Source organism: Girardinichthys multiradiatus, chromosome 2 (assembly GCF_021462225.1).
Source record: "Girardinichthys multiradiatus isolate DD_20200921_A chromosome 2, DD_fGirMul_XY1, whole genome shotgun sequence".
NCBI classification, from domain to species: Eukaryota; Metazoa; Chordata; class Actinopteri; order Cyprinodontiformes; family Goodeidae; genus Girardinichthys; species Girardinichthys multiradiatus.
Genome location: NC_061795.1, coordinates 47,032,251 through 47,048,491, shown reverse-complemented (window position 1 = coordinate 47,048,491; position 16,241 = coordinate 47,032,251). Strand labels below are relative to the sequence as shown.

At 40.9% G+C, this 16,241-nt stretch overlaps 1 protein-coding gene across 1 annotated transcript; it reads left to right on the top strand.

The window, feature by feature from the left end:
* Positions 1–135: 135 nt before the first annotated feature.
* LOC124877804 (cytochrome P450 2F2-like) lies at positions 136–15,943 on the top strand. The gene is made up of 11 exons (XM_047381348.1): positions 136–363; positions 5,100–5,262; positions 7,309–7,461; positions 7,566–7,726; positions 8,103–8,171; positions 8,246–8,350; positions 10,306–10,441; positions 13,342–13,427; positions 14,852–14,953; positions 15,020–15,161; positions 15,646–15,943. The coding sequence occupies exons 1-11, from the start codon at positions 202–204 to the stop codon at positions 15,831–15,833; spliced, it is 1,467 nt and encodes a 488-aa protein (XP_047237304.1). The 5' UTR covers positions 136–201; the 3' UTR covers positions 15,834–15,943.
* The last annotated feature ends 298 nt before the right edge of the window (positions 15,944–16,241 follow it).

Below are 16,241 nucleotides of genomic sequence, written 5' to 3'. Positions count from 1 at the left end.
TTATTTACCTGTAATGAACTTTGAAACACCTTGTTAATGAATGGTGCTGTACCTTGGCTTGGCTTGCGATACATGTCTTATCTTCCTGTATCTCAGTCATGTTTAAATAGAAGAATAACATTGCACAACCAGGGCAGTCACCACTGGGAGCTGAGCTGCTCAAACAGGTCATCTCTTCAGTTTGATCCAACCCAAACCAACATGTTTGTTTCAGTTCTTCTGCTGGGGCTCTGTGTTTGCTTCCTTCTTCTCAAACTCAAACCTCGGAGACCCAAAAACTTCCCACCAGGACCCCCCAGTCTGCCTGTACTGGGGAACCTTTTGCATCTGAACTTAGAAAACCCCTTAAAGGACTTTGAGAGGGTAAGTCGGACTATATAATGAGTGCTACTTTATATCTGTAATATCGTTTACATAAAAGAATACATCTAAAACTTGCCTTTGTAATTATTATATATTATTGGTAATGATTTCCTTGTCTGCATTCAGACTTTACCCAGAGAGTTATGGAGGTTGTAAGGAGTGAACATTAACATTTTTGAGACTAAGGGTTTGGTGCAATAAATCTTCTTTGACACAAAACTTTGTATTGTACATTCATTTCATAGATTATTCTGCAGCAAAACAGGAATGACTTTAGCATCTAGTTCTTTATAATCAAATTCTGTTAATTTCATTGCAATTCAGGACACTAGTCATTTTTATTTAAGGTTTTGTAGGATCTCTGCTCCTCCTCTTCTGGTTGGTTCTGGCAGCTCATTGTCTGCAGCTGCAACGCATTCTCCTAATGAGGTCATGGGCTTCTTAAGGTAGCTGCTGATACAGACCTTTGCTGGAACATAACCTCAGTTATGTGGACTCCTGTCTGTCTGCCTATCTGTCTGCCTGCCTGCCTGCCTGTCGACCTGCCTATCTGCCTACCTGCCTGCCTGCCAACTTCTGGTAATACTCCCTCCTAAGGACTGCACTGTAAATATTCTCATCACCAGTACTCTCTCTCTCTCTCCTTGGATTCCTGGGTTTACCTCATCCTCCTCTGGCTTCTGGACAACTCCAGCTCAAGATTCCTTAAACAAAGTCTACAGTAGAAATAAACGTCATTTACCGTCTTATCCTGTGTGCTGAGTCTGTTTCATCCTCTGGTTTTGTACTACTTCGACTATCTAAGCAATTCATGATAGTATGTTCCAGCCATCTAACATGTCGAAGAACAATTCAGATGATGAACAGACTTCCTTAAAGGAACGCCTACAATCTACTGAAACCATGCTTCAACATCTACTGCAACAACAAAGGACTATGGATTCTCATCTCACAGAACTTGGTGGTATGGTTCATGCTTTAAGCGAAATCATAACCAAACTCTCACCTGCCTCTTCCAATCCTCCAGCTCGTTTAGAGAATCCTCAGCCACCCACAATTCTATCATCTGGGATCCGAGAGCCTGACTTCCGTCCGTCTGAACTGTTAATAAACTGCTAATAACTTTGGTGGTTTTTCTCTCCAGTGTGAATTAGCATTTAGTAGTTCCCCCTCCCTTTTCCCTACTGCTGCCTCCAAGATTACTTATATTGTTACCTCGCTAAAGGGATCTGCTCTGCGCTGGGCGCATGCCTATTTGGCATCTAACCCTGTTGAGTCTCTTAGTTATGCCATTTTTTTCAGTTACTTCAAGAGAGTCTTCGATCAACCACTCCAGCAGGAGGCAGCGGCTAAGAAGATACTCACCCTCAAACAGGGAAGGAGAACGTTGGCTGAGTTCGCCATCGACTTCTGGGTGGCAGTGCAGGAGGTGGGTTGGGATGAAGCGGCACTCAAGGGTATTTTTGTTAATTCCCTTGCAGATCAAGTAAAGGACCAGTTGGTTTTGAGAGATGAACCCGAAAGACTGGATGAATTAATCAACCTATCGATCCGCATTGACAACCGTCTAAGAGAGAGACAAACAGAAAGGAACTACAATTCACAGTGGCAGCACTCTCTGGCGCCTCGAACCACTTTCCTCGACGCACCCACTTCCTCTTCAGAAGGATCTGCGGAACCGATGCACATTGGTCACACTCGACTCTACCCAGAGGAATGACAACGTTGCTTTGAGGGTGGTCTTTGCCTATATTGTGGACAAGGAGGACATTTTATCACGAGATGCCCCAAGAAGGGAAAGGAGAGGGCTCGTCAATAGGTCAGGGGACTTTGATGAGCATATCCCATTCTTCCCCTGTCTCTCGTCTGTGTTTTCCTGTCACTATTATTGTTGGCCAAGAGAAGTTTCCTGTTGACGCTTTTATTGATTCTGGTGCTGAACAGAATCTTATTTCCTCGGATCTGGTTGATAAACTTCAAATACCCTCTCAGCCTCTCAACCATTCCCTTTCTGTCACTGGCATCACTGGCATCACTGGTCAAACTATGTCTCAAGTGAGATTTAAAGTGCCTCAGCTTCACATCATCAACTCTGGTAACCATCATGAATGGGGTGAGTTCTTTGTTGTCTCTTCCATCTCTCCACAATTAGTTTTGGGGTTTCCTGCTATTAATTGGGTGGAGGGCAGAGTAGAGATATGGAGTAATTTCTGTCTCCAGAACTGCTTAAGAACTGCTGTCTCTCACTCTATCAATCAACTCAAACCTTCTGAGCCTGTTGATCTGTCCAAAGTTCCACCTGAATACCACAATCTCGCACCTGTGTTTAGCAAACAAGGGGCTCTTTCTTTACCTCTGCATCGCCCCTATGACTGCTCTATTGATCTCCTCCCAGGCGCTCCGCTACCATCCAGCAGACTCTTTAATCTCTCCGGACCCGAGAGAAAGGTCATGAAAGAGTACATTGAGGAATCTTTAGCATCTGGGATCATTCGTCTGTCTACCTCCCCTGTTGGCGCCGGATTCTTCTTCGTGGGTAAGAAGGACGGCACATTAAGACCCTGTATTGATTATAGAGGATTGAATCAAATCACTATTAAAAATAAATACCCACTACCACTTATTGATTCCATACATGAACAATTACATTCTGCCAAGATCTTCACTAAACTCGACCTGCGCAATGCTTACCATTTGGTCCGGATCCGAGAGGGTGATGAGTGGAAAACAGCTTTCAAAACCCCCCTAGGACATTTTGAGTATTTGGTTATGCCTTTCGGGTTGACTAATGCACCCGCTGTTTTCCAGGCTCTTATTAATGATGTTCTTCGTGACTTTCTCAACCTCTTTGTTTTCGTTTATCTGGATGACATTTTGATTTTTTCCCAGGACATAGAACAACATCACCAGCATGTCAGAACAGTTCTCCAGAGGCTTTTTGAGAATCAACTCTTTGTTAAAGCCGAAAAGTGCGAATTCAGTGTCACATCTGTGTCTTTTTTGGGTTTTATTTTTGAGGCAGGCAGGTACAGAACTGATCCCGAGAAAACCAAGGCAGTGGCAGAGTGGCCTACTCCAACTGATCGCAGGCAACTTCAAAGGTTCTTGGGATTTGCAAATTTTTATAGGAGGTTTATAAGGAACTACAGTCAGGTCACTGAACCTCTCACTCAACTCACCTCTCTGAAAACGTTCCATTGGACTCCTGAGGCAGAAAGGGCATTTGGGGAATTAAAGACTCTATTTTCTTCAGCACCCATATTGACCCATCCTGATCCATGTGCACAATTTATTGTAGAGGTTGATGCTTCTGACATTGGAGTAGGGGCTATTTTTTCTCAACGGTCTCCTCTGGATGATAAGGTACATCCATGTGCCTATTTGTCTCGTCGCTTGTCTCCAGCAGAGCAAAATTATGATGTGGGCAACCGTGAACTTTTAGCCATCAAGTTGGCGCTTGAGGAATGGCTTCCATCCTACCGGATTCTTGTATTGCGGGCGCCCTTACCTGGGCCATTGAAAAGGACATCAGGGAGGCACAGAGGTCCGAACCTGACCCAGGTACTGGCTCAGTGGGCAAGCTGTTCGTTCCCAATTCTGTCGTCAATAAAGTTCTGGATTGGGTGCACAACAATAAATTGACTTGTCATCCTAGGGTGACTCGTATGATCACATTTACCAAAAGGTATTTCCTGTGGCCGACTATGAACCTCAACATTAAAGATTTTGTTGCAGCTTGTCCCACATGTGCTCGAAACAAGAACACTAATCAACCCCCTGCTGGTCTTTTTCAACCTCTGCCCACCCCTAGCCGCCCCTGGTCCCACATTTCCGTTGATTTCATCACTGGTCTCCCGCCATCTGACGGTAACACAGTCATCCTTACTGTTGTTGACAGATTCTCTAAAACAGCCCATTTTGTTCCTTTACCCAAGCTTCCGTCTGCATTGGAGACTGCCCAACTACTGGTTCTCCACGTTTTCCGCATCCATGGCATACCTTTGGACATTGTTTCTGACCGAGGCCCGCAGTTCATCTCGCAAGTTTGGAAGGAGTTTTGCAAAGCTCTTGGTGCCTCCGTAAGTCTTTTGTCTGGATACCACCCCCAATCTAATGGACAGACAGAAAGATGGAACCAGGAACTTGAAGTCGCCTTGAGGTGCATAATAAATGACAACCCCTCTTCTTGGTGCAAACATCTCACATGGATCGAATATAATCACAACACACATACTTCCTCTGCTACTGGTTTGTCCCCCTTTGAGGCTTCACTGGGCTATCTACCCCCGCTGTTTCCCAGTGTTGAATCTGACATCCTGGTCCCCTCTGTTCAGCATTATGTTTCCAGGTGTCGTAGGATCTGGCAACAGACCAGGAGGACCCTCCTACGCACCCTGGAACAAAATAAGAGGTTCGCTAACCGTCACCGTTCTGCTGCACCTGTCTACCGCATCAATCAGAGAGTCTGGCTTTCCACCAGGAATATTAAATTAAAAGATACTTCTAGAAAGTTGGCCCCCCGTTTCATTGGCCCTTTTCTCATCGAGAGGATCATCAACCCATCTCAATGTACTTGTATTAAACAAATTAATGCATAATAATCAAGTAAAATGATGGCACAGTTGTCAAAAATGTCTTTAACCACAAGTTTTACCTTAATCACCTTAACAAGTGATTTTTATATAAAAAATGTGACCAATAAATTAAAATCTGTGTCATTTTCTCCTTACTTTCAGCTGAGGAAGTCTTACGGAAATGTCTACAGTCTGTTCTTTGGTTTAAAACCAACTGTAGTCATCAATGGATTTAAGGCCATGAAGGAGGCGATGGTAATCAAAGCTGCAGATTTCGCTGGACGACCCCAAGATCTGTTAGTTAATGATGTAACTCAAAGAAAGGGTAAATTATGTTGTTTTTAATACATCCAAAGTGAAAAAAATTATCTAGTAAAAGACCTCTTGGGATTTCATTTATCTCAAATATATCTACTTTCATTTGTCGTGCATTACACACCAGCAACCACCACCACTGTACTATGCCCATAATCTATGTCAGGAATTTCATGGTTTTATTGCAGTTTTTTTCATTTAATTGCTTATTTCTATACTAGATGTACAGTACTGTGCAAAGGTTTAAGGCAGGTGTGAAAAAATGTTGTAAACAAAGATTGCTTTCAAAAATTCAAGTGTTAATCATTTATTTTCATCAATCAACAAAATGCAGTGAATGAACAAAAGCTAAATCTAAATCAAATCAAATTTGGTGTGACCACCCTTTGCCTTCAAAACACCATCAATTCTTCCAGGTACACTTGCACACAGTTTTTGAAGGAACTTGGCTGGTAGGTTGTTCCAAGCATCTTGAAGAACTAACCACGGATCTTCTGTGGATGCAGGTTTTCTCACATCCTTCTGTCTCTTCATGTAATCCCAGACACACTCAATGATGTTGAGATCAGGGCTTTGTGGGGCAGACCATCACTTCTAGTAAGTCTTGTTCTTTATGCTGAAGATAGTTCTTAATGACTTTGGCTGAATGTTAGGGTTTGCTCACTTAGCATTTAGTAAATTCATAAAAGTAAACTTCAATTATGTTTTATATGTCTGAAAGCATTCTTTATTTACAGCATTTTGTCATACCTGCCTAAAATATTTGCACAGTACTGTATATGTTTGTGCAAAGTAACCACATGCAAGTATGGAACAAGTTGATGTTGCTGCTTTAAATTTATGCCCATTAAGATTTATTTGAACCAGTTTTTGCTGTCATCAATTCTGTTCAATTAAGTTGTGTTCTTCAATTGATTGATTTGTCCCAGACCAATTAATAGCTGCAACTCTTTTGAATATTTAATCCTTAGTTTTCCTCATCCAAATTGCAAAGTATCAATATTCAAAAACACTTCAATCTATACAGCTAAAGCAGTTCTGTAGCATCCACTTTGTCTCTTCAGTCCATTTTAACAGTCCAAACCACAGACTTAGAGATCTTCAGTTTCTGCCTATAAGTTGGTATGAGATGGTGCAGTCAGTGGTCAGAGTACAACGTGGTGGGAAAGCAAGACAGCGGAGCTTGCTGAGTTGCACTTAATGTTTCTTTTTTAATGCAAAAAAGAGCAACCATAACTACAGTTAATATGGAAAAGGAGACCCAGACACTGTGCAGGAACAATGCTATGTACAGTGTTTTTATTTACGTTCAGCATCCACGAGAGTAGTTATACAATGCATGTTTAGTGTGTTTTTGCAAACATATAAATAATGTTTATAGGGTTTGTTCTTCATCTTCGGTGAAGTACTTGTTGTTTTGCAGCTATGACCCGCCCAAGGGTGACATCATAGTCTGCACAGAAGAACCAAACATTCTGGAGTGCCCAAGTTGAACTAGAGTTTGTGCTTTGGAATCACATTTCATTGGTGGAAACACGAGTCACTGGTTTGAAAACATGTCCGGGAATCAGAATGGGCTCCGAACTGTGTAGGTGGAGCTGCTTTCTCATGAAAGTGGCTGCAGTATAGCAGCAGGATACAACAATAAAAAACAAAAATACACAAAATACAAGTGAACAAAGTAGCAAGGCAAACATCTGCGACACCATCTTGAATATGTTTATTATATTACACCAAGGCATGTCAAGCATGTGGCAACAGTGGAAAGACTCAATTTAAACAGAAACAGAAACCTCCAGTGGACTCAAAAAGTTAAAAAAGGAAGAAAAAACCCATTATTTTTAATTTGAAAACATGTTCATAATTAAACATTGAAAAGTATTACATTTTGCCACTAGAAGGCATTCTTATTCTGAGTTTCTACTTAAAATGCTCCAAATTTCAGCAGAGAACTTTTTATGGTATTTACTTTGGTTCTGATTGCGTTTGTGTGTGTGTGTGTGTGTGTGTGTATGTGTGTGTGTTTGTGTTTGTGTGTCATGTTTCTTTGTTGTAGGTGTTATCCTGGCTGATTATGGCACAGTTTGGAGGGAACATCGTCGCTTTGCTCTGATGACCATGAGGAACTTTGGACTTGGAAAGAAATCCATGGAGGAAAGAATTTATGAAGAGATTCAATGTACAATCAAGATACTGGAGAAAAGTATCGGTACGACTTTTCAGTTTTAGAAGCTAAATACTTCATTTAGTTTTTTGTCGTATACAATCTCATCAAAGCTGTGTCCATTTTTAAAGTGTGTTTTGTTTCTCCAGGTAAAACCCTGAGTCCTCAGTTCATGTTTCATAATGCAGCCTCGAACATCATCTGCAAGGTTCTGTATGGAACACGTTATGAGTATGATGATGAGACGATCAAAACTGTTGTTAAGTGCTTTACTGACTTGACCAGGATAGCCAATGGACCATGGGCTATGGTGAGTCAAAGCTTAACAGCTCTTAGCTGAATTGGCATTGTGGTTAACTGGTTTAAACACTGAATAGCATTTTACTAAACCTTCCTGTGTCTAGGTTAAATAACTTCCTCGTTGTTTTCATTGTATTTATTATGTGAATCTAAACCAAACATTAGAACGTGAATCTGCGAGAAAATGTTGACCGGAAATGATCACTCGCGACCCACTATGGAAGAAGCAATATAGAAAATGACTGACTGACTGACTGTTTTTTTCTAAATCTTACATTTCACTATTGAAAAGTCATGTGTTAAGACTAGTTTGCTCATTTTTAGCAGTTTATCTTCAGAAATGGTGTTTGCTTTGTTAGACATTCATCATTCATCTTTCCTTACAGCTATATGACTCCATTCCTTTAATTCGTCCTCTGCCCCTGCCCTTCAACAGAGCCTTTAAGGACGTGGAGGTATTGGAAGAAAGAGAAACTCTATGTTCAACAAAACCTAAATGAAACCTAACATTTCAACCTGTCTATTTTAGATTTTTAAGAGTGTTGCAGTTCGTTTGGTGAATGAACATAAGAAGACCAGAGTCCCCGGAGAGCCTCGAGATTTTGTCGACTGCTATCTGGATGAAGTGGATCAGGTGTTCAAACACAGTGAACTCAGAATATCTGATTTATTTAATAGTCGTCAGAAGAATATCAGAATCAGCTTTATTGCCAAGTTTGTGACACAAACTAGGAATTTGACTCTAGTACACTTAGCGCTCAGTGAAGATTTTTTTAATATAATAATGGAAATATAAAATATCTTTTTAAATGTACATATATGTTAGTCACTTTACAAGAGAATATAATGTGATGTAATGTCTATCTCGGGTCAGCAATTGGCTCGCTAACAATTATCTGGTCTTAAAGACCAATGAGACAGAAACCCTGATAACTGCTCCTAGCCACCGGCATGCTAAAATCAATCATACAGTTGCTTCTTTTTGCCCAGCAAGCAAATCTACAGTTAGAAACTTAAGAGTTACATTTGACACTTCTTTAGGCTTTGAAACACACATCCAATCCATTTCTTGTTCTTGTTTCTTTCATTTAAAAAACACCTCTAAAATACGTGCCATGGTCTCCCTAGCAGATCTAGAAAACATTATTCATGCATTCGTGTCATCCTGTCTAGACTATTGTAATGCCCTGTTTATAGGTCTGGATAGATCTTCAACTTCCCACCTCCAAGTCATTCAGAACCTAGCAGCCAGGCTTCTTACGAAGACAAGTACATTGTCTGATATCACCCCAGACTTATGTTCCTTTCACTGGCTCCCAGTTGAGTTTAGAAATCGTTTTTAAAATTCTTGTCCTTACCTACAGGGCTCTAAATGGCCAGGCTCCTAACTAGTTGTGTCAACTTTTCATTAAACACTTTGCTCCTCGTAGCCTTTGGTCACAAGGCAAAAGTCTCCTGGATGTCCCTTGTACAAGCCTGAAAACCAAGGAGGACAGGGCTTTTCAGACGGCAGCTCCCAATCTGTTGAACAGTTTGCCACCGCAGCTTCGTTTTGCTGACTCTGTAGAGATTTTTAAAAACCAATTGAAAACTGTTCTGTTCCGCCAGGCTTTTATGTCATGATTTTATTGTGTTTTTATGTAGATCTTAATGTGATTTTCTAGTACAGTGCTTTGTGACTTTGTGTCTACGAAAGGCACTTTATAAATTTTACTTACAGTTTATGTGCAGGGTGTGTGGCTGCCTTTTTCCTGACCCTAGACCTGTATGAGTCCTGGATGGAGGGAAGGTCAGCCCTGATGATTCTCTCTGCAGACCTGATTGCTCATTGCATACTGGACCTGTCCTGTTTTGTGGATGAGCCAAACCACACTGAGATAGATGAAGACAGGATAGACTAAATGATGGCAGTGTAGAAGATGACCAACTCCTATGGAAGATTGTACTTCTTGAGTTACTTCAGGAAGTACAGTCTCTGCATCACTGCTGACGCAGCACCAATTCGTCTATCGATCTCCTGCTCCATTTTTCCCCTCATTCATGAACAAGACCCCAAGATACTTGAACTCCTCCACAAAGCCCAATTATAGTCAACAAATATAGGTCTCCCTGAATGGACAATGACCCTAACATACAAAGTTAGTTACAAAGTTGTTTAAAATCAACAAAGTCACCCTGATTTCATTCTCATAGAAAAATGTGTGGGCAGAGCTGAAAAGGTTCTACAGTTACTCCAGTTCTGTCTTCGTCTCCCGGACGAATGGGTTAAAATTCCAGCAAGTTTTTGTCAGACGCTTGTGGAAGGATTTACTAAAGTATTTGAACCAAGTCACTGGGTTTAAAAAGGCAATTCACCCATTTATTAAGGACATGAATGTAAAGCTACGGAAAGCAATTTTTTTAATCTTTAGCAAAAAGAAAAAAAGGGTAATTCTAACTGACCTAAAAGTTTAGTCCAATTTAAGGTCAGGTAGTGAGAAAGAAAAAAAGGTTATGAGTCATTTTATACAGTGTATGCAAATGTCTGGTTTCAGCTGTATATCAAACCTAATTTCTATTCCCTTACATTGATCACTGCGTGTTGTTCAGCAAGGAGAGGAGTCTTCATTTTCTGAAGAACAACTAGTACACCAAACATTTGATCTTTACTTCGCTGGGACAGACACCACCGCCAACACCCTCCTTACTGGGTTTCTTTACCTCATCAACTACCCTCATATACAAGGTACGCTTAAACACATAAAAAACTAACATAACACCCAGAATAAGTTTTCTGTTTTGATGTTAAGATCTGGTTTCTCTATTTCTAAGATCAAAGTCTCCAAATTATAGAAAATGTATGTAATTTCAAGCCTTATTTTTTATTTTTACACAATTTGTTCTTTTACGTTTATAATAGATTGCCTGCCATCCATCCATCCATCCATCCATCCATCCATCCATCCTTCCACCTAAACATCCATCCATCCATCCATCCACCTAAACATCCATCCATCCATCCATCCACCTAAACATCCATCCATCCATCCATCCATCCATCCATCCATCCATCCATCCTTCCACCTAAACATCCATCCATCCATCCATCCATCCACCTAAACATCCATCCATCCATCCATCCACCTAAACATCCATCCATCCATCCATCCATCCATCCATCCATCCGTTGTATAATCTCACACTGGGAAGTTTGAAAAGTCCATCCAACCTCTAATTGTGTCATTTTCTTCAGTGGAGAGGAAAATATAAAGCTACAAAATAGTTTTTATAAAAACTATTGGTACTACAATTTATGGCACTCCTGGACTTAAGACTTGTGCAAAGATCTTTTGTAAGTGGAATTGCACATAGTCTTTTGTAACATTTCACAAGGTTCGTGTAGATATTTGAATCCTTTATTTCAAAACAAACACATCTAAAGTGATTGCTCCTAGCCTGACCAAAGCACATAAATCCGGTTGTTTCCCAGTAGAGTTCAGCAAACTTCTTGTTCGTGTTTGTGATGAAGGAACAGGAAGGCTCCTTCTCTATGTAATGCAAAGAATTTTCTCTTTACTGCAGCTCTCTAACAGTGAGCTTTGACAATTCTGGACATCATTCAACCTTACTTTGATGCTCACAGTGAACAGTTTATAGATGGGAATTAGGGCTCCTTTCAAAGAACTAGTTCTTTTGGATGTCTTCTTTAGAACCATTGCCAGATTAAAGCACTTCCAGTTTCAAATTGGCTCTTGATTCAGTATCACTATAATTTCAGCCTAATTTAGCAGTTATGAATGGTTTGTGTGTTGATAAGGTATTCTTTTATCAGGTGTTTTTATAAAAGCCTTTTTTGTATTTTTTTAACCAAAAACACTTAATTACTGTTACGTAAAATGTCCTTTACCAACTTTTATTTTAACTTAAATATTTATTTACAGTTGCAAATTTTTCTCTATATATACAGTACTGTGCAAAGGTTTTAGGCAGATGTGAAAAAAATGCTGTAAACAAAGAATACTTTCAAAAATGGAAATGTCAATCATTTATTTTCCTCCATCAATAAAATCCAGTGAATGAACAAAAGAGAAACCTAAATCAAATCATAATTTGGTGTGACCACCCTTTGCCTTCAAAACAGCATCAATTCTTTTAGGTAAACTTGCACATAGTTTTTAAAGGATCTCGGCTGGTAGGTTGTTCCAAACATCTTGGAGAACTAACCACAGATCTTCTGTGGATGTAGGCTTTCTCACATCCTTCTGTCTCTTCATGTAATCCCAGACACAATCAACGATGTTTCTATATATATATATATATAATTTTTTTTTTTTTACTCATTTGTTTACTTCGCATTTCAGGCATACCATATAGCATGTGGTTGCCTACATGTGCCAGGGCAATTTTGCTGTACGAAAAGGATTTCTCAAAACAGAATCCTAATTGCATGATTAACTTTGTTGAATCCAGATTTAAAGTAGGTAGGCCACATTGATTTTACAATAACCTGTGTTTGTATGACCTTCAACCATTTGGAGGAATTGTGTGTTGATGTGCTGGTGGGTGGTTGATTGAGCATAAGTGTTGAACTAAGTGTGTTTTGTGTTGAGTGGGTATGTGAGTGTGAATTTGTCACCTGCAGGTGTACATTTGTAGGTGTGATGAGAATGGTAGAAGGCCTGCAATCCACAGCACCCAAGAGCTGTAAGGGCAAAGTCCGGCTCCGGAAGGCTGCAGCAGTCCCAGGCAGCCAGACATAATGCATCACCCCAGGGCAGCCATACGCCCCGCACAGAAATAGGTTGCCAGCAAGGCACAGGAGCAGCAGCCCCCAGGCCAAAGAGGCACAGACAAGACGCAGGCCACCAAGCCCCCCTAACCTAGCCACACCCCCACCCCGGGAACTGGTTCCACTAGCAGCCAAGGGCCCGCACCAACCCCAGGCAGCAAGACTGCCCATTGGGGGAACCGGCTCATTTTTCAAAGCTAAGCCTGGCTTCTTAACATTTACAGAGAGGTTGGCCTGAAGAGAGGAATAAACAAGAGCAAAAATCCAAGTAGATTGGGTGCATGATCTAGCCTCATATAATAAGTAATATAGGAATATTGAGTTCAGTGGACACATATTATTGAATATTAAAACCCCAGTAATGAAACTGAAACCTTCGGTAAATTTACATATTTGAAGTAAAACTTATGAACGTGTGTAGGCCCTGCATCCCCAATAAAAACCCAATTTGATAAAGATAATGGCAATGTCTGAGATAGATCCCGGAATGTTGGTAAAACGTTGATTTTGCCATTCATTTTTTCACTCAAGAACTGAGGTAAATTCTACCATCTTAGAAAATCTGTTTCCAACTTGTTGGCAAATGGAGAAACTTGGCTGAAACAAAACCCAGAAGATGTACATGTCACATTAACAACTAGGTATAAAAACTAAGCTGCTCCAATTAAACTGTTTACGTTTATCTATGGCATTGACTCTTTCGAAAATATATAACCAGAAATTAAATGAAAACAGACCGAATGTCAAGAAGATCTGCAGTCCATATCGGGCTCATTAAATCCCTTTAGGCAGCCGCAAGAGAAATCAAATATTCAATATAATATAATTTAATTTATGATTTTTTTTTGCTCCTACAGAACGCTGTCAACAGGAGATAGACCAGGTGCTGGAGGGGAAGGATAGAGTCACTTTTGATGACAGACACAACATGCCTTATATGCAGGTTTTGCACATTAAAACACAAATATCTCTCTGTAACTTCAGTCAGTTTGTATTGAATCATCTGTATATAAGAGGTATGTTGGCTGCACATGATACTAACACAAAATATTATGTAATTTCCCTGCATACTGAGCAGATGTAAGTTTAATTCAATTCAAATTCAATTCAAAGATACTTTATTGATCCCCGAGGGGAAATTAGAATTCCAGTACAACCCATCCAAACATACATCATGACACAAGACAAGGGGGGGACGGGTCACCGAAGCTCTGCTGCCCACTCACAGGTGCTGCCCTTGCTAGATGAGAAAAGAGGCCACATTAGGAAAGTAGAGGAAAAAAAATCACATTTCACACTTTATCCTTAGCAGGATACAGTTTGAGATTGCAAAAAACCTCAGCACAAAGAAGCAACACATATACAACACAACATCATGCCGGGAATGGTGAAGGCTGTATGTCAGGGGTGCACATGTTTATCTTGAACATGTGTGTGTGTGCAAGTGAGTCCATGAGGCACTGTCACAGAGGCCATTGTCCTTGATGGTACGATGGAAGGTTCATCAACCGGCCACAAAGTTCTGAGCAGGTCCACAGATGTTCTCAGGGAATGGAGGGGGCAGAGGGAGCAGGGAGTCATGTTTACATAACTTCCAGGAGAAGTTGAAGATAACCAGCCATCAAGGCCGTGCACGGGAGCCAGATTCAGAAATACAACAATTATTTGGGGTAGACTGACTCTTAATTTTCCGTCAGCCTTGAGAGTCTCGCTGGTGCTTCTCAAAGGCGAATCCAAACAGCCAAATTCCTGGTCTTTCGCCAGATCCAAGCGAACAACTTTCTCCAAGATTTATCCCATTTCACCCCTGAGTCCAGGAACCGCGACCTGCCTGCGATCCTGTGTAAGGATCACATCCAGTCTGCGATTCAGCTCACGTAACATCTCAGTCTGAGTGTTGATCGCCCTGCAGATCCCATCACACATGCCAGGCAGCCTTACAATGGCCAGAACAGCTGCTGAAGTTCTCCAAATTTCTCGATATGCCAGGTAACCGCTGACTCCAAAAAGCATATACCAAGAGCCAGTTGTAATATTAGGGAATGAGCAGCCGTGAACAAAAGTGACTGTTGAAAGTGTGGATGACTGCGATAGGCTACTGAGTCATCCTGACCACCAGTTGAAGAAGGGCGAGACTTTTGTATGAAGGCTGTCAGAGGCTAGGTGTGTCATTTCCCGACACCAGCTTAAACAGAACTTTCATTAAACCTGCTTAGTAAGACCTTTCAGGTTTAGGGAAGTCCGGACCCATTGGATGAAGAGCTGGATTGAGCAATCCCTTTAGACATAGGGAAGTAGGAGGGAGGGGTTAGCTCATCAGACAATGAAAAATTCCATGATGGATGATAAATATATTTCTTCATTCAGGCTGTGATCCATGAAATACAAAGGATTGCCAACACTGTTCCTCTCAGTGTCTTCCACTGTACAACTAAAGACACAGAGCTCATGGGATACTCCATTCCAAAGGTACGAGCCAAGTTGCCTTAAATGGCATTATGTATTAAAGGAAAGAGCACTTTGTTTTCTCTTCAGGGTACAGTGATCATCCAGAACCTGATTTCAGTCTTAAGTGAGGAAGGACAGTGGAAATTCCCTCATGAGTTCAACCCTGAAAACTTCCTGAATGAACATGGAGAGTTTGTGAAATCTGAGGCCTTCATGCCTTTTTCTGCTGGTAAATTAGCAATAAATTATCTTACACATAAAAAGGCAAATATGGCACCCGGGAACTGACATGGGGAAAAAAAATATATAGCGTGCGCATGAAATACTAATTCACTCCCACGAAGTAGGCATCAAGTGACCTGTGGTGCAGGGTATATGTAACTCATAAGTGATGGAGCTCAGTGTACGATGGGTTTGTAAATGTGAATGTGTGCATAAATGCGGTGGCACTGTGCGCTGTCAGACTGGTACCACAAAAAAGAGTGCAGAGAAACCTATGTCGTGGGAACGAATCAGAACGAATGCACACATTATATGTATTTTGTGGGCACAAATTAGTATATCCTGGGAATGAATTAGTAATTTGTGGGAACATATTTATATTTCGTGCGCATGCTATTTTTTCCCCCCGTCAGTTCCCACAAACATTGTATGTATTGCGTTTTATTATAATAGGCAAAGATTAAAACGTTGAGGTCCAATTTGTTTCTCAGGTCCTCGGATGTGCCTTGGAGAGAGCCTGGCTCGTATGGAGCTCTTCCTCATCATGGTGACTCTGCTGAGGAAGTTTAACTTCATCTGGCCGGAGGATGCAGGAGAACCTGACTTCACACCGGTTTATGGAGCAACTTTGACTCCTAAATCATATTTCATGAAGGTCCAGCTGAGGTCAAAACAGTGAGGTTCTGCAGATGCTTATACTCACAACTGGCTGATTTGTCTGAAATGATCAACAACTTGTGGCTTCCTACAAAGAAGTTACTGTTAATAAAACTTCTTCTGAAACCATAACCTGTTGTTGTCATTCCTTCAGTTCTAAAGAAAATAGTACCTGTCTGATGACATGAAGTATGCTAAAAGATCTTAAGAAGCACCACATCATACTCCAATCTGAAAGATTAAGAACAGATGAAAAACAAAGTGACTGATATTTATCAGTCTGGAAATGGCTACAAAGCTACTTCTTATGGACTCCAAGGGTCCACAATGAGAGCTATTATCCACAAATGGAGAAAACTCATCCTGGAGATCACAAAAGAATGTAGAGCACCATCTGAAGCACCACAGACCTCACTTGCCTCAGTTAAGG

What these genes read in the sequence shown, in the direction of transcription:
- LOC124877804 (XM_047381348.1), top strand. Translation starts at nt 202, where the DNA reads ATGTTTGTTTCAGTTCTTCTGCTGGGGCTCTGTGTTTGCTTCCTTCTT. An exon ending in CAACTACCCTCATATACAAG is followed by an intron (nt 10,442 to 13,341) that starts GTACGCTTAAAC and finishes TTGCTCCTACAG; the next exon opens with AACGCTGTCAACAGGAGATA. An exon ending in ACAACATGCCTTATATGCAG is followed by an intron (nt 13,428 to 14,851) that starts GTTTTGCACATT and finishes TTCTTCATTCAG; the next exon opens with GCTGTGATCCATGAAATACA.